General features: G+C 45.1%; 1 protein-coding gene across 7 annotated transcripts in view; it reads right to left on the bottom strand.

The window, feature by feature from the left end:
• SEC14L5 (SEC14 like lipid binding 5) overlaps positions 1-24,511 on the bottom strand; it is a 765,028-nt gene that overhangs the window by 318,335 nt on the left and 422,182 nt on the right. For all 7 annotated transcript variants that reach the window (XM_069646047.1, XM_069646048.1, XM_069646049.1 and 4 more), the window contains 2 exons: positions 12,015-12,143; positions 8,569-8,728 (listed from right to left, as the gene is read on the bottom strand). In XM_069646047.1, the coding sequence (XP_069502148.1) occupies positions 8,569-8,728; positions 12,015-12,143 (289 nt within the window). The remainder of the gene's footprint in view (positions 1-8,568; positions 8,729-12,014; positions 12,144-24,511) is intronic.

Genomic DNA, 24,511 nt, shown 5'->3' with positions numbered 1-24,511 from the left:
AGGGGGATTATGGATAGTGGGACCATAATGTCAGGGGGATGAACATCCCGATCAAAAGGAAAAAACAAGAGCGCCACGCCTGGTGAATGAGAGCAGACATAGTTATGTATCAGGAAACCCAGATAAAGAAAGGGGACAAAACCCAGGCCTCCAAAATCTACAAGGCCAACGCGGAAGGTAAGAAGGCGGGTGTGCTTATGGCCATGCAAGACAGACTCAAGGAACATGTCCAGAGCTCTCTGGCAGACAAAGAGGGGTGCTACCTCTTCCTGAATGGAAGATAGAGGGTAGTGATATCACCCTATCATCGACATATGCGCCCAATACAGGGCAAGATAGGTTCCTGAGAGGAACCCTCATGGCACTAGAGGATTTTGCTACAGGGGACATAACTATGGGGGGATATCTCAATGTAACGTGGGACCCATGGATGGACAGAAGCTCAAAAACACAGTTAGACGCTAGGGCCCCACTGAAGGCACTGAAGAAAGCCTTTGAGACACTAGCGTTCCATGACATCTAGCGCACCAGGAAAGGGGATACACAAGGCTTCACTCACTTCTCACATATCCATAACTTACAATCTAGAATAGACTACGTCTGGGCCTCTATGGGTTTAGTGGTAAAGACAGTGGACATAGACGTTGGCCCAATCGCCCTCTTGGATCACGTCCGATAATTGCGACAATTCACATAAACAGAACAGGGGGTGGGGTGTGGACCTGGAGATTCCCATCCGATATCCTCCAGGACAGCCTACTGGTGGAAACAATAAAGGAAAAGATTGAACTCTACTTTGCTGAGACCGACACAGACGCAACCCCCAGGGAGTGGTGTGGGATGCATTCAAGGCGGTAATGAAGGGAGAGCTTATAGCCATGAAGGCACAGAGAGATAAACAACCTAACGGATGGGAAGAAGAATTAGAGGGAAAACTCTTGGAGGTGCAAAAAGTATTAGTGAACAACCCAGGCAGGAAGGTGAACCTAGCCCTGAAACACGTACAAGGCCAGTTAAACATGCTCCAGAACAAGAAGGCAGAGATGGTGTTCTTAAGAACGAAACAATTGTATTATATCAACAAGGCGGACAAACTCCTAGCAAGACAACTCCGCGACAAGGGTGGGGCAACAATCATATTGAAACTGAGGGACACACAAGGCCACCAAAAAACAACCAATGAAGAAATGGGGGAAATGATGAGGAGAAACTATCATGCCCTGTACGAAACAGAACACCCAAGGATAGACTCACAGTAGGTTTACCTAAATAATATTACCCTACCCAAGATCACAGAAACGGATAAGCAAATATTGGATGGAGACATCCAGGTTGAGGAGGTTATCCAAGCAATTAGGAAACTCCCGAGAAATAAAGCACCTGGCGCAGACGGCTACACAGAAACATTCTATAAAAAATGTCAAGAGCCACTGGCCCCAAGACTGACCAACTTGTTCAACAGCTTTAAAACGCAAGGAAACATAACACACTCTATGAATGAGGCAAAAGTGGTCATATTTCCCAAACCAGGAAAGGACAAGACCCTGCCAGGCTCATACCACCCAATAGTGCTAATCAATCTGGACGCTAAGCTCTACACAAAAATATTGGCGGCAAGACTCAATCGGATTCTATCGACAATTATAGGACCAGACCAATCAGGATTTATCCCCAGGAGACAAACGGCAGACAACACACATAGCGTGGCCCACCTAATTGAGAAAGTTGAACACACCAGTACATCAGCGATCCTTGTGTCGTTGGATGCAGAGAAAGCGTTCAACAGAGTGGAGTGGACACAGCTATTTCATACTATGGACACATTGGCTTTGGTCAGACATATATCCAGATGATCAAAGCAAATTACAAAACCCCTACAATGAGGATCTCACTCAATGGCACCCTGTCGGACCAAATCCCCCTGACTAGAGGCACAAAGCAGGGTTGCCCACTATCACAGCTGCTATACACAATCTTCCTGGAGCCATTGCTGATTAGAATGCGTGAAACACACCAAATAAGAGGCATACAAATGGCAGGAGAGGAACACAAAACAGTGGCCTTCGCAGACGATATGGTCTTAGCCCTGTCAAACCCGGAACATTCCCTCCTGGCGCTCTTGAAGGAATTGGACCTTTTTGGGTCAATCTCTGGCCGAAAAATCAACCAACACAAATCAGAGATCCTGAATCTCACGGCAGATCCAGGAACGGTTGACAGCTTGGCCAGAACAAACCAAATGAACAAAGCCAAAAACAGCATTACATACCTAGGGATAAGATTAACGCCCTCAATAAAACAGCTCTATAACGCCAATTATCCAAATCTACTAGCAAATCCGAAGGCAGATTTAACAAAATGGAACCCCCTCAACATCACATAGTGGGACAGATTGACAGCTGTAAAAATGTTGGTCCTACTGATATTACTCTGCTACTTTCAGACGCTCCCGATAAAAGTACCAAGACATTTTTTCAGAGCACTCTACAAAATGGTATCCACCTTCATATGGCAGCATGAAGCACCAAAAATAGCAATGGCGACCCTAACAACGCAAAGGAACAAAGGAGGACTCACGCTCCCGCATTCTGTAGATATCATGAAGCTGCGCAACTCTGAGTCATAAAAGGATGGGTCGAACAACCCCCTCAACAGATCTGGGCACAACAGGACAAAGCAGTGGGGGGCACCCCCTTTCAAACCTGTTATGGTTGCACAAAAGATATAAACACCCAAACACTGAAATCTGCGAAGTGATGGGAGCGGGAAATGACGCATAGGATGCAGCAATCAAAAGGGGAACTCTGACGACACATCCATCACCCTTCACCCAAATGTTTGGAAACCCTGACTTCCAACCTAGAATGGAGCAGAAAGCCTACCTCAGCTGGATACAGGCAGGGTGCACCAAAATACGGGATATGTAGAAAGGCCAGGATGTCATGACATTTCAGGAATGCATGCAAGAGGTGGGGACAAAACCCGGGAAGAATATAAATGTACAAAGCTAAGAAACTGGCTACTGCCCCCCAATAAAGAAGCAGTCACCAGACAGCTAACCCCATTTGAAAAGTATATGACAATTTACACGGGTGCCCAAAAGCTGATCTCTAACCTATACAAATTCCTAAACGGACAAGGAGAAGAAATCCAATGGAAATACATGAAGAGGTGGGAGAAGACACTTGGAGAACCGATAACACGGGATCAATGGCGAGACCTATGGAACAAAATCCCCAAATTGACACTCTCCATGCAGCAGAGGGAGATGTGGCAGAAAGTAATCCTGAAATGGCATTATACCTCAGACAAATGACATCTTCTGGCGAGGATGCTCTACAACAGGAGACTGGAAACGCATCTGGTGGAGCTGCCCCGACTTATCAAGCTTTTGGGAGGATATAAAAAAGCAAGCAGGGAAAAGGATACAAGGAGCCGACGAGATGGAAGATAGGGTGTGGCTGGCAGCCATGTGGCACCCGACACAGAAGACGTTCTTCAAAACCCAGCAAAGAGGACTCATGGCGCTGACCATAGTGGCATGGCTAACGATAGGACAACATTGGAAGCAGAAGAAATCACTCACAATATTTGATTGGCTCCAAAAAGTGTGGAGATTTGTATCTATGGAATGGATGACGTACAGAATACAGGGAATCCCAGAAGCATTCCAGACAGAATGGGACAATATCTTATCCTACCTGCAAAGTGACTATATGCTCCAATGGTGCCCACACAACATCAGAATTATGGACATCTTGTGAACTGATGTGCCTCACAAACTGAAGCAACCGAACTTCCACCCGAGGGGGGTGAGGGGGGAGGGGAGGGAAGTTAAGATGGTTTTTTTTGTTTGTATAACTTGTAAAACTAATAAAAATACATTAAAAAAAAGAAAAGCCATGCCTGTAAACCCAGGAAGTGAGATTCTAAAATCCATTACAAACCAGAAATGAAGTTTTAGTTACTACTATCAACTAGTTCCAGCTTAAACCATAAAAGGGGATTAGGGTCATTATTTTACAGCAAGTGTTTCTCCTGTACCGGACTCGGTAGGACGATGTCCTGGATGCTTAAACAGTGTGCGCAATCACCAATCCCTCTCAATTAAAAAAAAAATCTAACAGTCAAGGCCAACAGGTAACACCTCACAACCAAGTCGAATTTGCTAGAATCTTAAATGGATCACACTAGTCTCATGGCCTACTGACCAGAACTTCCTTTTTGCAGGTGCACCGAATTGCAATAAATATTCACAGGCTCCAGAACACTCTGGTTAAAATATCCTCAAACACAGACACCCAGACTGTCTCCTCAACCAGCTTCGCTTCCTGCTTTCCTCATTCACGATAAACAATGCATAGGAAATCGATTGAGTGCTGGAGAAGACACTGCAATAATGTATGAGTTACACCTAAAGCTCACCAAACCTCCCAACTTACGTCATAGCCTGCCATGGCAACCCCCACGCTGCAATTCCAGCAACACCCACACTCTCACAGTTCCATCTGCATATTGACATGCCAGTGAGCCTTGGTTCAAAGAATTCATTCATAATCCCTTACTAGAGTTCATCGTCTACCACATTAAAACCCAACTCACTTCACCTTTCCAATGCTTTAACCAGTGGGCCAACTCTGCGCAAGACCTAACAGCCTCGATCTGCCTATCCACCTTGAATTTCTAAAACTAATAAACTAGTGGAAGACCAAACTCATATCTCTTGCTGAACGTTTGATCTTGTCTGCTAAGACAGTGGAAAAATGAACATGTATTCCCTTGGATCCATATCAGTCAAAAGCAACCTGACCAAACTCCAATTAAAAACAGTGTTCACTCCAGCCTTGTCCACACAGTGGACAAAGTCATGAATGAAACAGGCACTCGTCTCTCTGCCAAGATGTTACGTCCAAAACAATTACAAACCTGCTCCATCAAATAAACACTTCAATCATTCAATACAACCATTCTGAGAATAATAAACATAGGCTCCTCCTCCTCAAAGCTGTCTGGTACAAGTTAAAACTGCAGCTGATTTGCAGACTGCCTGAACAAAAACGCCAAACCAACCACATTCCGTAGAAGTACACTACCAAATAAAGCTTTAAGGATAACTCAAATTTCACAGCAAGCTGTCGAATACTGGATTTTAACAATCCACAAAATACAAAAACACAACCAGGAACTGTATACACTGCCTCTTGGCTCTGCATTCCATCTGCTAAGTCCCTCCAGTCAATGTACCACAGGCCCTTTGCAACCAAGTAACCCCGCAGCAGTCAAGGGGGTGATTGTTGCCCACAGGATGATCGTTGTCTGGGGGGGGGGAGAGGTTACTGGGAACCCGCAGCTATAGCCCGTGGGAGGCCCCAGTCGAACTGATTAGCGGAATCAGCTGGGAGAGAGGAACGGAAGTATTGTGTGCCGAGGGATTATTGGCTGCCTGAGCTAATGAGCAGTCAGTCATGCAAGACAAAGCATTAGTGAGATGCAACATGTTGACTATTAAGAGGGGAACGGCCATGGAACCTTCCCAACGAGGCACCCTCACTGCTAACTTTAACACAGAGGGAAAAACCAGCTGCCCCACAATGTATACAGGAGAGGCGCCATATTCATTGATTAAAGAAATCTATCAGTTCCTTGGCACTGACCAGGATGCCTGCAGAGAGGCACCTATTAGGATAATGGACGTATCCTCCCCTGACAAAATTACCAGAATGGTAAACTGCATATTCGAGTATCACGCTCGGGACAGTCCTGTGGATAATGTTACTTCAGCAACATTAATCAACTTATCCACGCATGAGTGTTTGTCACCCCCCATATGGCTGTAGTAATATCTGGTGCCCTGTGGGCAGTAAAGGGGATCCCTCTCCTACAGTGACCCTTGAAGCTACGAAAATCACCAAGTTCTCAGCTCCGAGTCCCGCTGACATTAACATTATTGCTTCTGGCCCTACCTCAATTAAACCTGTGACGAATGTTTGTGGATCGCCATCAGGCCCAGTGCTGCTATTGGGTCAGTCTGCGATTAAATATCAACATCCATATCAGCCATTGGAGGGGGAGACGATTGGGAACAACCCTTCACCTAAGTGCAAGGACATTGAAAATGGGATTTCCTGCGGCTTCGTCACAGCCATTGAGACACCAGCATTGCTCCCCGGGCCGAATAGAACATTGGCCCAAATGGAAGGCCAAACGGAGCACAGTGTGGGGTGACACCTCTGAAAATATACCTAGCTACTTTGGCATTGCGTTGGATAAGACTGAATGGAATTTTTACCCAAAAAGTTGCCAGCCGCTGGGTTTTGATATGATATGTGTTTTTTCTAGATGTGATGTGTATCTTTAAAATTGGTTTTTAATATATGAATTGTCAATGTGTTATATGTGTTTTTTTGTAAAAATGAATGGTTTATAATGAAAATTTGAACGACAAATGCAATAAATGAACTTTAAACATATATACTGTGATTTGTCTATAATGCATGCCCTTTGAGTAGGTCCATCCTGTTGGAAAGGATGTATGTCAGCGCTTTTATGCGTAAAGCAGTTCATAAATGATTGGAGGGGTTGTACTTATCCACTGATAATTGCTGTTTTGTATAGCCGCTAGGTTTCAGCACTTCAAAAGCCCCCTCTTCATTAGGTCCAAGCACATTGCGTGTATCATATTGTGTTGATACAGTAGTAAAGGGGGGTCCCAAAATCTGTGGATGTGAATGTAACGGCAGTCCTGTTCAAACTGAGCTTGAAGAAATCAGGAGGCTGCTTTTGGCTCTGAATGAAGCTCAGGGGAGAGGGGGAATTATGGAGGAGGGGATGGGGGTGTACCCATCAGCCTGGTAAAAGACCTGGGGGCTCGACATCAACCCGAGGAGGCAGTTCAATATAGCATTGATGCTTCTGATTTAAAAATGACCCTGAGCAGAGGGGAGCAGGGGGGTTCCTGTGAAAAAGATGAAAATATTAGCTCCACTAAACTAATGGCCAATACTGAAAGCATCCCCTCCGAAATGCCAAGGAATCTATTCGTTCAGTGCCCCCAGACGTCCCCTCTTATTTATAATCATCCCGCAGTAACCGCTAATTCTACATCCAACAATTTAGCTGCTAGTGCTGGTAATCCCAGTCAAGTTTCCAAGGATGTTCACTTTTTAGGCATGCAGAGTCTAACAGTATGGCACACAGGGTGCCTAGGAGGGGCGCAATATTTGTGCACAAAGTTCCCTGCCTGTCCCCCAATCACCTAGAACCTAGAGCAGCCCTTATAAATAAATGTATGCATTGGCCCCGCACTGTACGTGGCTGCCTGTTTGTAACCCGGGAGACCATTCACAATTGTGTGAGATTGCATTATCAAGGTGAGGGTGCTTTTGATTTTCTTCAGATTGAACTCAGGGATCAGAGTGTGGCTAAAGCCATCCTGGGGATGAACATGACATTTGTGATTAGTTCTCATAATTACCTAAATGTTGTCCAATCTAACTAGACTAGGCCACATAACCCAGTGCTGTCTGCAGCCAAGGCAACCCCATTGGGTGAGAGGGTGGTGGGCAGCTGCAATCGGACATGGACCTCTGGCTTTATAATTGAACTGAATACTTAGGTATCTGTGCATGGAATGTATAGCCTAGAAGCGGCCCCCCAAGGCTGTAGTGATTGTGGTGTTGTATAATGTAGGATGCTTTGTCAATACCACTTTTTAAATATGATTACATTTTTTATTCTGTTTGTGTTAGGATGTACTTTTACGGCCCTCTGCCCGAATAACGTGTGTTGACTGGCTGACAAAGTAACCACTTTCTTAACAAAGTCACCAAAATCCATGGGATGCCTCAAAAGAACTTCGATGCCTCCAACACACGGTCCCCCTAAAGCTAACCAAACATTGACTGAGCCACCAACGATCCGTATACTCTGCCTCACGCCCATATTTTTCATCATTCAAGCAATACTAAATGGTCTTTACCACTGCATCTCCCTCTGTGACATCAACCCCACCAATTACCTAGAAGAGAAATATTTGACACCCCCATCGCAGAGTCCATAGATCAATCCCAGTCATGTTTCCAAGGATGTTCACTTTTTAGGCATGCAGAGTCTAATAGTAAGGCACACAGGGTGCCTAGGAGGGGCGCAATATGTGTGCTGACTGGCTTGATGAGGGCTGCAGTGCGCTTTACAAATGTAAATAAAAAAATCATTCAAAGAAACTTATGTCCCAGACCGAATTTTAGATGGAAAAACACCATGCGATTTAGTCATGTCTCCCTAAGGGCATTACACAGGCTTTCATTGAATGGATGAGTCTGATTCCGTATCCCGTGCCTCACTCATCAATACACACATGTAAATAACCCTAAGTATCTCAGAGATTAAATTAACCACTAGTCCTCAGGGCAGTCAACATCCTTGAAAAATGGAGGAGTTATCGAAGTGAATGGTGGTTCAAAGTTTAGGAACCCCAGCTGTGGGCATGTTCCCCATGCACATCACCCGGTCTTGGCAAAGAAACTAAAATCAAACTTGATTCTCTCTGTTAGGCTTTGTGCCACCTACCATCATGATTGAGCCCATCAGATTCTGCCAGCATACCCACTCCCCCTTTTCTGGACGAGACATCCTTTCTTATGGTAGCGGAGCCTGGAGTCCATCGGGGAATATGAGTGATGCCCTGACTGATCAGCTCACTTAGGTAATACTCGATCACTTCCTTACCCTGAAAAAAGAAAACACCAACAGTTTAGTCAATAAAAACGAAAGCAACACAAGGAGTATTGGCGCGGAAACAAACAAAGCATAGAAAGATAGGGCATATAGGGTAGCAGCAAAGAGAGGAGGCGGCAAAATAATATAGTAAAGAGAGAAGGTCAAAGAACACATTAGAAAACAGAACATAAACATATTGTGTCTGAGGCACCGAAAATGCACTTGGTGCAAATGTGCACATATTGACGGAACAAAGAGAGAGACAGAAGTGAAAAAGAACACTAAGAGAAATGACAAACAAAAGGTAAGATACATATGGTATTTGGAGTAAAAAAACTCCCCCTTCAAGTTTAGTCCAACTATTAATTCTCTAGTAAAGGTTGACAAATTAACTCTTTCTTTCCTACACAGGGCATCTCTCCACATTTTCTGTGTCGTGCTGCCTATCAGATAGGATAGTGTGTGCCATGTTCCCAAACTTTTCTTCCAAAATTCTAGTCATTATTATTATCCAACCTGAAGAATGGATGATCTGATTTTGCCCAACAGGGATTAAAAATCGCAAAGTGCAAAGTGGCCTCTGTGTGAGTAGCAAATGCTTACCTCGCTGCGATATCTGATGAAACAGGCCTTGTGTAGTGTTAGAAAGTCAAGTATGATTAATCCTAGTAACGGGGACATCTGCCCTTTCGACCCGGTTTACACAACCACTCACGCTTGGGCCAGGCTTTATAGGAGGATAGATAGGTCTGGAGTCCCCCTATGACCCGGAAGTCCCCCTGTGGAACTTCTCTGGTAACTCCCCCACATTTGATCAGGCCCTTCAACAGTCCTGGGATCCTAATAGGCTTTTCACATTGCGGGACATGTTCCCAGATGGCAAGCCTGCGACCTCACGGACTTCATTGGAGCGGGGGGGGGGCAGCTTAAACGCTTTCAATACCACCGAAAGAGAACTGCGTTTGCGGCAAGATGGCCACCATTTCCGCTAGAACCCCAGACACATGAATGCATCAGGGCGATAGTGTCCACAAACAGCCATGACAAGGGGGTCTCGATGCTATATTCTTTAGTGCAAACCCACTCCCCTTCACGTAACACGATGAGAGAGGTCTGGGAGCGGGATGTGGGCACCCAGATAGATGATGTCCGCTGGGCCCGCTACTGTCAACTTACTCGATCTGTCTCTATGAATTCTGGGCTCCGACTAATTCAATTCAAAGTCTTAAACCAACTCCATTATTCCCCTGCCAGATTGGCTACATTTGTGGACAATTGCACAGGTGTCTGCCCCAAATGTGATGCCTCGGATGCGGGGCCTTATCATATGTATTGGTCGTGCCCATTGATCGTGGAATTCTGGGGGGAGGTCACGGAACTTCTTGAAGACATAACATCGATCCCGGTGAGTCTATCTCCTCTGAAATACTTATTTGGTGACATTGGTAAGGTGAAGGAAACCACGAGATGATTGTTTAATATTTCATGTATTGTTGCCAAACTTTGTATTCTTAAATGTTGGAAGTCTGCGGCCGTCCCGACCAGGGCCAATTTCTTAAAAGACCTATGTATGCTAAATGACGATGAGGAACTCTTTGTACTATCGGTCCCGTCTTCCTGTTGCCCTAAAGACATTTGGACGCTGTTGCACCTTTACCTGTATGATTTGGGCTCAGATACGGAAGCAACGCCCATATCCTCACCTTGATGCGCATTGTTCACCTTCCTTTGTACTTGTTGCTCCCTCACCCAATGCATATACCTATGAGTGATGTAAGCAATTCAAACTGTGTTATGATGTTCATGTGCTTTGTCGTGCTGTAAACCTGCTCTCTTAATAAAAATATGTTAAAAAAAAATAAATCAAAGTCAAGTAGGATAATCACAAGGTGGGCACGAGAAGTTACAATTCAACAAATATTTTATAGGGCTTTATTTAGGGTTGGGCCAAATTAGGTAAAATGAAACATAAAACTTCAGTAAAAAGCACAACAGGAAGGCTTCTCAGTGCTACTAATAGTTCCAGTCTTGGCAATTCTCAGTCTGCGTTCTCTCCCCAATGTAGAAAACGTGTTTATAGTCACTCACAGTCCTGAGCAGTTTAACTCTCCCTTGCACTTCTCCCTCTGCGGCCCCCCATGGATCAGCATCTCCCCTGCGTATCACCCTCTCCTTGGGGGTACCCTCTTCTGGAGTTTTTGGGCCCCTCATTTGCCTGCATAATAGGTCTGGGTAAGGGCAGAAGTTGGGGTATGGCAGTACAGAAGATAACCCAAGAATGTCCACCAAGAGGCCGGCAGTCTGTGTGGGTCTAGAGGCTGTACTCCTTGTTCCTCATCAACTCCCTGTCTCAGAGTCCTGGCATGTTCCACAGGGTCCAATATTCACTTTCGTATGTGCTTAGGGGAATGTCTCTTGCACCTCTACTCTTCACTTATGCCTGCCTCTACTCTTCCACCTCCTTGATGCTCCATAACCTCCTTCTACTTCCACCCTTCTCATGCTCACTCTTTTTAGGGCTTTAGGTGGTCCTGTTGTTGATTTTCCGCCAGTTTCCCTTCCCAGGTTCCCGTAAACTCCCTCTTGAACCCACCTTTCTCTCTCCAATATCTTCTTCACACTCCTCTTAATGTCTCCTTCCAACCTACTTCCTCTCTTTTGGATCTCCTCTAACGTCCTCTCATGCTCCAATCTCTCCGCCAAACCTCTGCTATACTGTCTCCTCGCTTCTCTGTTCTTCTTCCTTCTACCTTCTACTTGAGCTAAACCACATACCAACCCATAGCACACGCAGGGGACCTTTTCCTTTACAGTAACCAGGTTAATAGGCACTCTGACTCTCACTCCACAACTCTCAAGGAGTTGAAAATGGTCCCACTATGGAAATGACAGGTTTACTGAGGGCCATAGTTATCGTGTTCACCTCAGAATTATTAGTGAATCATTGGAGTCTATGTTAATCTATGCATATAGGGTCATGCAGATATCCCTCACATCAGATGACCCCTCTCTGAAACACATGCAACTCTCAATGTTAAAAAAGACACACACACTTGACACCCCATACCCCTTTTCCCTTCCTCCCTGACTTGTCAGTTTATAAGAACAGAAAATTACAATTTAAGGATTAAGATCATGAACTGTTTTGACATGAGCAATGGTATAAAAGTCCCACTCATTTTACTTTCAGTGTTCTTAGTCAGCACCTGAACAGCATTGATAGGACAGGTAGGACACATTCGTTTTCTGTGTTCCCTTCTGCCACCTTCCCCCCTTTCTACCATTGCCTTGTTTACCCTCTTGATGTTGGCTGTGTATTGCTTCATCGCTATTTTCTCCACTGTACTTTCAAAGCCGAAGAAGGACTTGATGTCGAGGGATGCCGACTGCTCAAAGCACGTCCACTCCTCGTTCTCAGGGTGAACCTGAAACCAGCAAAAACAGAAGAATGCTAAAGCCAACACATGGGACAGAACCCGCACAGAGCTACGGAGCATGCAAATCTACCTGCTAAATGGAGTAATACTCACTCTGCGGATTGTTTGCCTGAGCTTAACTGTAGATCTGACTGGGGACAAGTAGATGCAAGCACAGTATAGCATTCATCCCTGAAGCAAAGAAGGCCTGCTCATGGGGCCCTTCCCAACCCAAGCTTGTATTTGCATGAGGACTGTTGGTATCACAAGGAACCCTCCACATTTTTTGCAAAGGTCACCTGGGTTATGCGTCGGGATGGAACGAAGGCCTCGCAGCACATTGTATCCATCGCTCATCGTTAAATTTCCAACTACACCTCAGCTTGTCCCACCGAACACAACTGAATTAAAGCCTTTTGACTTCTGCTGTCTACTTACCCTGTAGCCAGGCATGGTTTATGAGAGTGAAAATGCACCCACAATTACCTCTGGGCGTACCTTAAGTCCATGCTCATCTTAATACAAATACACTATATTCTGTCTCCTATGGCTAACAACGTACAGGAGAAAGCAATACAAGGAGTAACCCCACATAACAGTGAGTATGTCCTTAGGTTTAAATCGCAGACGAAATAAATAGTTGTATTGTAAATACAGTTAGCTTGTGCTGTGGACATTACTAAGGGACTGACACAGGTTGCAGCTCACAGCATTGAGAGTAGATGCAGCCTATGGGCCTCATTACACGGTAGGCGGTAGCCATGGCGCTATTAGCGCCTCCAAAACCTTACCTACTCCGCCCTGGTGAATGGAGCAATTACCGGTCCATTCCAAGGTTGGCGGGACCGGTAATTCCCCATTCACCAGGGCCCTTCCCCATTCCCATTTGAGCCCCTATAGGGCTCAATGGGAATGGGGAAGGCGCTAATAACGGTACCACAAATTGCGGTACCGTTATTAGCTCCAGAGTCCCTTTTCAGGTCCCGTCCTTAACGCCTGGAAAAACCAGGCGTTAAGGGAGGACCCGCAAAGGGAACTCGTAGTAGGGCGGTAAGGGATTACCGACACCGGTGCCCTTACCGGTGCCGGTAATCTCCTACCGCCTACCGTGTAATGAGGCACTGTCTCTAGCACCCACTGCAGTGAATTGACAGCCTCCTGTATACCCCTTCTGCTTCACGTAGGATGGAATCTCTCTGAAGAAAGCATTCAGCGCCCAGAGAGAATTGCCAAAAATATAGGAAGGAGTTGGTTCATGTTGTGTTCTCTGCTCACCTGAGGTCCATTGGGCGAACAGCCAGGGCACAACTGTTAGGAGATGTGTGGGCATAAAAAAGCAGTATACCACTGTTTCACTTTGAAAACATGGAATAGCCACACTCAGTAAGAAAATAAATAATATTTTGTCTTGTAGGTAAATATGGATGATGTAGTCAAATTCAATAACAGAACCTCAAAAGATATGTGGTTGCAGCATGTATTTCGTTGTGGGTGAAACAGGGTTAACCACAAATGTAGGATTCAATGGCATCCATAGAGATACAAAGACGTTGGATTAAAGACACCAAATCATCCGATCAAAGCTAATTTCAGTGTAGCGTCATGGTTCTGCAAAGTCCCTATATTCCCAAGTGTTCAATTGTTGGAAGTTTGTGGATACGGCATCAGTTTAGGGTCTCGCGGTAGGATCTTCATACTGTTCAGACCGCACTCAACCACATAGTCAAAAAGTAGCATGAGTCCTTTGCTGGCATCTATCTAATGCTACAATTTGATGGTTGGGCCTACTCAGGCAAAAAGGTTCCAGAATAACCGCACACAAAGCCACAGTCCGCAGTAGCAGCAATGTTTTGATGAAAGGGAAGTGCTAAACCTACTTAATGGAAGGGGCCCAATACCACACTTCAGAACATCATAGTTGGGTTTACTTTGCTGTCTCTGACCGCATGCGGCATGTGTAGCCAATTCCAGATACTGCAGAAGTAAAGAGTTGGCGGAAACAAGTGTGAAGTGCTTTCTACAGTCCTGGCGGCTGGTGTATTTGTCTCTGGTGTATCCAGGTTGCAGCACAGCAACAACGGGGGCTCCATGGATGCATCAGAAGACAGAGGATATAACTTCTGGGGTGTAAACCCACTTTCGTTCCAGCTACTTGAAGAGTCTCTAGCACAGGCCAGGTCTCAAATGCTGCCGGGTGTCACTGCCCTCCGTCGTCCAATGTCCCCGCCTACACAGGGCAGTATCTTGGCAGGGATCTCAGCTGGGCATCTAAGGGCAGGGAGACACGAGGGTCTGCATCTTGGAAGTTCCTGCCAGCGCAAGGGAAGTAGGAAACTGTGCTGGTTCCCCTCAGACCTACCAAATGACTGCACCCACGGTGGCGGGGGACTCTGTCCTCCCGCAGGCACTTCTCCTGCTGGCACCTTTTGTGGGGGACACATTGTGACCCCATTTGTGACCCCATTTGTTTTGATTTTTTCACTCATGTGGGCACCATCGTGACCCCCAATCGATGTCATCCCTCCTGTGGTTCACTTTCTCCTCGTGCTCTTGCAACTCAATACTTAGCCCGTCCAGCTCCCACTATGTAAAAAAAAAACATTCTTGAACTACTTCAGTCAAGCTCAGCGAGGAAATGAGCAGGCAGTGTTCAAACTCCTGCTAAAAACTGATGCGCTATGCAATTCGGTACAATTAGCATATATAATTAGCCTGGTATAGAACCCTATAAAACGTACTTAGAATCCATATGAGATTGGCAATCAAACAATATCGCGACATGGTTTCCTCCTGCCATGCACTCGGATTGCTTCCTTTCTTTCCACTGTAAAATTCGACTTCACAATCTGTGGTTCATTGCCTGTTTTAATTTCGCGACATGCAATCCAACGTAAGTTCCCTGCTACAAATATAGGGCGCTTGAATCTCCTGTCTCTAAGCAAACATTCCCACTGCCTTTCACGAAACCATTCTTCCATTAAATTGGAACATATGGAACCCCTTCCGCCCCCTGTATTTGAATCCCATAAATAACAGTATTTTGACTATAACTAACAAATAACCTCATTATGAATAATTTCACCAGGCACTGAGTGATTACGCCCTAATAAGCACTTCAGACATGTGGTTTCTAATGTATCTCTCTAGGTAGTTCCTTACCTGGAAACCCCAAACGTCATCCCATACAATGCCTAAGAGAGGGCTCTTGCAATATAAACTTTAACGGCAGCCTTTACAAATATTCCGCTGGCCCTGTGGGAAAAAAACAAGATTGCCCCAGACACTTGTTCCATTCTTAACTGAGCCTGGGAGGCCAAAAACGTATTATTTGCAAGCGCCATCCACTGTAACACACCTCAAGTCACAGATCTTTTATCACAAACCCCAACTTGGGAGCACATTTCGAGTTCTTATCATTATCTTGGATTCATCAGAATTAATCTTTAGCCCTCGATTATAATAAAATCCAGCATTCCTCCCACCCCAAATAGTTTAACCAGTGGCAGCTCCGCCTAGACCAAAACAATGCCGCCAAAAAGAAGTAGAGTCGTTCCTCAACTCATTAATATCCAGAAGAGGACCAAGTAGACATCCCTGCCTCACGCCCTGTGAGACAAGAACGAAAAGGTAGTGCTTGGTCCCTGTTTCCCATATCTTACCCATATCTTACAGTAACCAGTGTCTGCCATATCAAACACTGATCTCAGACTGGTAAAACTCAAGTCTATACCCTTTCCTTCTAGTTTTTTCGATAAGCAAGTCTAAAGTGAGACACTGATCAATTGTACAGGCCTTACTTCTGAAGCCTAACTGATTCAGGGATTTAATGTTAAAAATCTCTTGCCCACGCCAATAATCTGGTATTAAGTACTTTACCATATATCTTGGCCTGCCAGTCGGTGATTGATATCTGTCTATAACAATTAGGAATGCAACAACCCCCTTTTTTTTAAAGAGACGGGCAATTTCAAAGTTGTTCCATGAACAGGGAACAGTATCCAAGGTCTTTAAACACTGACACTAAAATTGACACTGACGCTAAGATTGTTGGGTTGACCTTTGATTCTGGAATCCTATCAGGCCCTGGCACCTGACAATGACTCAAAGCAGCTATTGCTATTGCCATTGCCACTTCCTTGATGGAGAAACCACATGCACCTGCAGCATTGAAGACTGCATGTTGTCATATACTATATTCAATCCCACCCCTACTGGTATATCTGTAGTGTTACTACTATGGTACAGGAGGCAAAATGATTACAATAAGCCTCTGTCATTCCCACACGTGCTAAACGCTTCATCCTCTAAGGAAACTTTTCAAATAATCCTCAAAAGGTCCCAAGCAGTAGCACCTACTGCAGGTTCACAAAGGGTTCCCAGACATTATGCTTATACCTACACTTCTAGTCCACATTAATCTTCTTGTAATCCCTCCCAGCTGCTCTAATGAGATCATGATTTTATTGCTCACGAGCTGCATTAAGAATGTCTTGACTTCCCTACGTGTTATATCAAACCTACCATCGTTCCCACAGGATTAGTGAACATCTGTGTTAGTCATCCTCCTGGAGCATTTCTCCCCCGCTAAACTGTTAACTTGTTTTAGGCCGCCATTTTATTTACACTGGAGGCACGTGGGTGAAGAAATATTTCTTTGTACTGATATCCTTCCGTAATGATGCCTTGTATAGATTTTAGAGGCTCTGGCATAACACCATCACTCTGCCATAATACCACTTTCTGCACCCATGTTGAATAATGCTAACAGCGGGTCATGTTCACTCACTAATTTAAGTTGAATCCCTTAAAAACAGAATTTGTTTTATTCTCACACTAAACCACACCCCTGTTTTATTAAAAAAAAAGGTTTCAGGAAGCAAACATTTTAGGTGCCCATTCTCAGTTTGACTCGCCAGTAAAATCTTTAGGTTTTTATTTGGAAACACATTTTTCTTTTAATATTCATATCAACGCTATGGTAAAATCTGCACATTTTCAGCTATTTTCATTCAGAGCAGTGAAGCCTTTTATTCTGGCGTCTCACCTCCACACTTTACTGCAGTCTTTGGCAATTTATCTAATTGACACAGGCAACTCTTAGCTAAATGGACATCTTAAAAACACTTTGTTTCCATTTAAATCAGGTTTCAATGCAGCTGCCCGGTTGATCTGCAAATTTGACCACATCTCCTCTATTTTAATTAAATTGCACTGGCGGCCCATTGATTTTAGGATACATTTTAAAGTGTTACTCATTGTGCATAAATCACTTTATGCCCAATCCCCTGAGTATCTAACCCGAAAATTGAAAATCTCTGGGGGTTTAAGAAGGCTTTGGAGTCAGGAGGTACTTGAGGTTCCAAGCTTTAAACGCTCCTTCGCTCAGAAAAGATCTTTCTCAGGGGTGGCCGTTTAACTCTGGAACCTACTCCCTAAAGATATTCAACTGACCAACATTAAATTTAGGAGGAAAGTAAAAGAATGCTGTTGGTTTCAGTCTTTTTAGTTTTGCAGGATTATAATTGAACACCTTTTTAATTGTTTCTTTTAGGAAATTCTGATAACTTATTAAATGTCCTTATCTTTTAGATTGTTTTAACTGAATTTAAGGGAACAAGAAGTTTTGGGATAAGTGAATTGTACTTATTTGAATACTTTGTCTTTTTGTTTTACTAATTATACTGTATTTGTGTTTGTAAAGCGATTTGATGCCCGTTAGCCATGTACGCGCTATAGAAATGTTTTAATATAATAAATAATCGTCTTATCTCTTGAAAGTTAACCACCCTCTCCGAGGCTTCCATATTCACTAACATTTAATTGATCAATGGTACACTTGTAACAGCAGAATAAGTGCATAATGAAGGTTGATCATTGGGAAATCTCCCATTAAAAGTACACAATCGATTACTGGCCACTAGTTCGTATAAAGCATGACCTCTTATGTTGCTATTAGAAAAATTAGAAAAGAAATCCTGCAACCCCATGCTTTGTCCTCCATTTTGTTTTCTCCCAAATGGTCCGGCAAATTCCCCAATTTGCCATTAGAAGATCTGTATTTATGTGAGACAAAGGGCCTCATTCCATGTATAGCGGTCTGGTAATAAGGGTGCCGGTAGCAACGTACCAGCACATCTTCCGGACCACTATACTAGAAGAACCGGCATGTCTCTCACAGAAGCAGTGGCACCGTTAGCAACAGTGCCGGTGCATCAGTGACCCCATTTACAACGAGTTTACGGGACTCCATGGAAATGGAGAGTAACCATTAGTGCCACCACTTGTGATATCCTGGTGAATACGGGATATTATCAGGCAGTGGTAAGGGTGTTACAGGGTTGCTGGTAACCCACTGCCTACTGGCGGGTTTAACCGGCAACCCCGTAATGACCCCCAAGTGTATGCTGTTAACTGCAGTGGGTTTAGGGCCTGAACTGAGTGAAGCTGTGTGTTTTCAGACAGGTAGTCTTATGATGCAAAGCACATTCAAGGGCATATAATCCACTGGTAGCATCCGCACATAATGAGCCAGAGTGCTTCCATGGAAAAGTAGTCATGTGATGCGGGCACCTCTATACGAAGTGTTGCAATGTGTATTCATTCAGATGTAGGGCATGGGGGACATCTGAACGGAGTCCGGTTGAGGTATTTGTATTGAAGAAGGCAGACCAGTTTAGAGGAAACACACTCTTGTAGAAGCATTTTATGAAATAAACCGCAGTGCCTTCTGGGGAAGGGAGGATGGCGTGGTTCTCTGCACTGCGAAGGATAGAAATTCAGTTCTGTGAGGGCATCTTTACTGAGGCAGAGCGTAATCTGGGGACAATTTGGGTTTATATACTGATTGAGACAACATTCCTTCTGGGGCATGTAGCCCTGTGATGGTTTATAAACTAGGCGAGGTAAATGTAAAAAGGGACATATATACAAGTAAACTATGTTTCAAAGTGCCCACAGGGCAACAGGAAGGGAGTACAGGATTGAAACAATGAATACACAGAAGGATAAGGACGGGCCTACTATACCTTGTGAGCATTCAGAACATGCAAGTGCAGAGAGAGGAGGGGGAGATGAGGGGGTTGTGGTAAGTGCTAGTAGCGCCTGTGCTTGTGAGTGAGCAGCAGCGGTAAGTGCCCAGTGAAGGAAGTGCTAGGGAGAGGACAGCTGCAATAAATAGTTAAGTGCAGGCCTACAGTGGACATAGGCCAGTGGGTGCCAAGGCAAGTGCTTAGGGCGGGTGGAGGCTGAAGGCGATTGGGTGTGGAAGGCCAGGGCCCCGGAGGACACATAAGGGCCTTGGTCACCAATCTCAGCAACAATGGGATTAGCAGGGAAGGGAGGAAGGGAAGGAGCAGGTGAATAGGAAAGACTTGAGGAGATTCTGGAATTTGAAAAGATCCGGCTCAAAACGAAGAGGAAGGGGGAGGCTGTTCCATAAGAGGGAGCCAGCTGAGGAAAGAGATTGGCCACTGCCCACTGTTTAGAGAAATGCTTGGCACACAGAGAGTTGGTGCCAGAGGAATGTAGAGATCTAGAGGGAGAGTATTTAGTAAGAGCAAGTTGCAAATAGCGTGGTCCCCGGCCCCAGACAGCCTATAGTCATATGCAGAAACCTAAAGTGAGTAAGACAGCATGAATCACTGTGGGTACATCAGTAATGTGTGAGGCATAAAGCATTCTTAGACATGTTTGTTTGAGTGTATGACATGAAAGGGCAATGCAGTGCATTCTGGGGCATGTAGTGCTATGGTTCCTCTGTACCAGGTTAGTCAGAGTGCAGTATGGGAAATGCATTTACCACACTGCACTCCTGTCAATGCATTCCTAGAAAATAATTCAGAGTGTATTGTACAACAATTTTGAACTTTTTCACTGGACGTGGAATGTCTTGGGCGTATCTACGTATGTGGGCCTGTACCTAGCACACAAGGCCGAATTTGGCATATCAGTAATCTGCTCCACTGTGCTCCTATATCTCGGGGATCCCAGGTGTAGATCTTTTGTGGGAAGCATATTTACTCTCTTAATAATCTAGCAAATGCCTCTCCCAGCAGTGATTCCAAACCATCAGTCTAACATGTATGTTGATTCCCCTTGTGACGAAATCCATTGCTTGTGTCTGGGGGTTAGAGGATTGGTGGTTACGGGGGCCAGGTGCTGTGACACAAAGAAGTACATGGTGTATCCCCCGGACCACCCAGCCTTGACTGAGGGCTAAGGCAGAGCACTGTAACCAGAAGCAGAGCTTTAGCTGCCCGGACCATTTAAATGGATCTCAAAGGCATAGAAGGAGCCAGTATACTAATGGTCAGTTATATTATGGTTCCTCTTGTGGTGGCTTAGGTTGAGAAAAACATCTGAATGTCTTACTCAAACTGACAATGTTGTGGCCAGCCGGCGGCATCTTGTGCGGGGCAGTGTGATATGGGTGGGGTCAGGAGTTGGCAAGAGAGTTGCAGAGGTTGCTGGAGGTGGAGAAAGTAGGAGGTTGAGGTGAAGAAGAGTGAGATGGAGGCAAGTATGTGAAGGGACATGGTTTGATAGAACAGGACATTGGAGGAACCTTAAGAAGGAAGCACAAATAGGGCAGGGAGAGGTGGTGAGAGCGAGAGTGCTAAAGAGGTAGGCCAGATGAAGAACCAGTAGAAGTTTGGAAGAAACATAAAACTGAGATGTGAGACGATATTCAGGAGTCAGCTGGAAAAGAACTGTAACGATGGAAGGAAGGGAAGATAAGATATGGTTAGAACAGAGAAAATGTGTGGAAGACCAGGAGGAGTGAAACCCAATGCCTGACAATGGTGAGGATGGGAGAGGTGGAGGTATAAGCACATGGTGCAGCGAGAAAGAGATACAGAAGGAGAGACAGATTATAGACGTACGGACAGAAGATGCAGAAAAGGTCTCCCCTAAGCAGGAGATAATTGGATCCTGACAAGGAGGAAAGTGAGGAGGGGGAATAAGTCACATATAGGTAGCGATAAGGGATAGTTAAAGCCTCTGGAGAGGTCCAGGTCACCAGCCTATTGATGGAAGCTCTGGGGGTTTTCCAACTACAATCCAACCTCAGCCTCTACCCTTGTTCAAGCAGGCCATGAGAGTGCACATAGGCGGTGGAGTCCCTTTGTTGCAACATATTTCTTTCTGGGTGCCTCCTTTTGATCACACTCTTCTTCGTGATACCCTTAAACTCGTAACTGGGCTTCCTATCTCAAGGTATCCAAAGGCTCAATGTTTGTACCCTACCTCAAAATACCACCAAAGGAGCAATTTTAAAATTCACTTACTCACTCCAAGGAACCCTCTGCATCTTTCCCATGCTGTTTACGTGCAGCTACACTCATTTCCTTTGCACTCTCTGCATGCTACCTAGCAGTCACCCTACTGATGAGGACCTTTTATTTCATCTGCACTGATTTCACTGGTAATTCACTGTTGTTGGCATGATGATTCAAATATTTCTCCTCTGTGAAAGAGATAGTGAGCTAAAGAATCAGGGTAAGCCTCTCGAAACTGGGACTCCTTGTTTTTGCATAATTTAAGTAAGTTTGTGTTTCATCCTAAATTACTAGGAACACTTGCACCTGATGTTTAAGGGAACTTTCAGTGCAGTGCACTGAAAGTGAAGGTTTCAACTGCTTCCTACACTTTTATTTGAAAAGAAAACCATCCGGAACAGTTTCTTTTTAAAATAAAAGTATAGGAGCTGTACAAGGTAATTTAAAAAAGTATAGGAGCACCGCTCCCGACCGCTCCCGCTCACTTCAACCACTGGGCACAGCTCCACCCTACTGATGAGGTCCAACGTGGCCGAAACACGTGTCTGGGGTTGTTGTTGGTACTCTTGTTCAGAGGAGAATTGCCTGGCATTTTGGTGCTGCACTGCCGCTGGGCAGGACAAAGACTGATATGTTTTGGATATTTCTCCTCTGTGAAAAGAGAAAGTGAGAATTTGGGTATGACTCTCCAAACCGGGACTTATTGGCCCCCTTTTCTTTGTAGATTCAAATCAGAGTGAGCAGCACTGACCAGTTTGAGGAGGGTCCTTTGAATGGCCATCACCCTTTGCTCATCTCTCGTTTCCTCATGGGTGTTTTTACTCTGGAATTTTCTCTGTAAAGACCCCCTTAGTTGGAAAAAATCCTCTCTCCTCCCTTTCCTGCGCATGGCAGTCCTAACTGCCTCAGTCGAAGATGGCTGCCATGTTCGTAAGGCAACACATGATGGTATGCTGAGAGTGGAACCATTGGAAAGCAGTGGAATGAGAACTGGATTAATAGATCTCGCTGTTTGCTGTGGACGATGTGGGCCTTGCTATCGCCATTCAGCTGGTATTTCCCTCCTGCCCGTGCATCTTCCCAAGAGGAGCTGTAACCCAATTGTTCTGCTCTGCTTTGGCTTAAATCTCCATCACCCCCGGGCAGCCTAAGAACCCGACATCACATCAAACTTTACTGCTGAGTAGCTCTCTACCACCCTTAGTTTAGTACTGTTTTTTATAAACGATATGTGAATGATTTTTAAAAAAATTCAGAGGGGCTTATAAGGTTTACTCGGTGTAGATGGGGCAATGCAAATCGGTTTTTTCCTTTATATTGTGCTGCATTTTACTGAAGTGGAGGCTGTCTTTTTTTATAGGGGTGGGGTCAATTGGGGGGATTTTTATGATGGATACCCACTGAATGCTTAGTATGTGTGAAGAAGGTTGCCTGCAGCTCTTTTGTTATGAAGCAGGCCGCATTCATTCCTGCTACAGCTTAATGACGCAGGCAGAATTCCTCATGCACCTTTTTCTTCCCCCAAACAGCTATTTGAGGAGCAGGCACAGCCCTATGGTTTGGGGGTGGGGACGTGCCTTATTTAAGGGGGGGGGGGGCGGTTTTGGGAGAGGAGCAGAGATGGGCCTTGAATAAGTATTAGAGATTAGCCTGGTGTGAGCAGCACGGACAAGTCTCGGATAAGGAGCAGAAAGTGCCCTGAGACGCGGGACTGTGCCTTGAGAGTGTGTCGCTCACTAATAATATACCTTTGGCTTGGGAACGCAACTATGAAAGGTTTGACATACTTTCCTCCACATGGATTTGGTAAATGAAACAGTGCCTCTCGTGCAAACATTAATAATGTCAGAGACTCAGAGTTAGAGGATTGCATTACAATCCGAGAGTTGTGACATCATTGCTGAACAAATATGTTACATTACCTTATGTGCATTGTATACATATAACTTGGTATTATCTATCAATAGTAAAGGGTATGTCACAATTTACAACCAATAGATTCAGATCTAGTATTTTATTTTATTTATGTATTGGACATTTGTATGGCACCTATACACAAGTGTTTCCAGGTGCCACAAGACAAGGGGGGGATAGCGGGGGCGACATGGGAATCACAAATGTAGAACAAAAATGGTTATATTTGCCTTGTGACAATCCTACAGTGCAAGTGCTTGAAAAGATAGCAAGTGCAAGGGGGAAGGGAGTAGAGGGAGAAGTGCAGGAGTGGTGAGCCCCGAGGGAAGGGGGGCAGGAAATGCTGGATGGGCCAAGATGGCAAGTAACTGGGGAAAAGGGGGAAAGGGAGGATGAGTGCAATAGACAGGGAGGACCAAGTTGGGCTAGTACAGGAAAGGGAGCCTGAGGGCAAGTGCTGGCGAAGGATAGTGGGGGGACTGTAGGGGTTGGCCTGGCCCCTGTTTCAGGCCACAGACAGCGGCAGAGGGAGAGTAAGCACAGGAGGGGGAGAAGGAAGGAAGAGGAGAAAAGGAAAGTCTTGAGAGGTTTCTCTGGAGGAGCCAGCCGAGGAAAGGGATCTACCTCCCACTCTCTGATTGGAGAAGCGTTTGACCTGCAGAGAGTTGTAGCCAGAGGACCAAAGGACTTTGTCTGGGAGGTATTTAGGTAGGGAAAGCTGGATGTAAAGAGGGCCTGGGCCCCAGACAGCCTTGTGGATGATGCAAAGGGTCTTGAGTTTGATTCTTGCGGTCACCGGGACCCAGTGGAGAGATTTTAGGGCTGGAGAGATGCAGTCCCTGTTAGACATTCAGTGTGCACTACTGAATCACAGACCAGCTGCTGAGTCTAAGTTAGTTCCAGGCAAGGCTTTATTCACATATGTACAAATCTGTACATTACTCCAGTTACTCTTATTATAGTTACAGCACGCGTAGACATTGACAGGGACATGGGAAGGTATAAACATCCCTAACAAAGGAGCTGACCCACCGGCCATCCATTCAACCCAGCTCAGGCCCCCAACTGACACTCCCAGAACATTCACACACAGATCCACCCAACATTCTCCTGAGCTGCATTGATGCACCAACATTCTACAGCAAGCATCCAGGCCAGTGGCAATACAAGACTACATTACAACAT

This window comes from Ambystoma mexicanum, chromosome 2p (assembly GCF_040938575.1).
Source record: "Ambystoma mexicanum isolate Mex_15411 chromosome 2p, UKY_AmexF1_1, whole genome shotgun sequence".
NCBI lineage: Eukaryota > Metazoa > Chordata > Amphibia > Caudata > Ambystomatidae > Ambystoma > Ambystoma mexicanum.
This window is presented reverse-complemented; position numbering and strand designations above follow the sequence as displayed.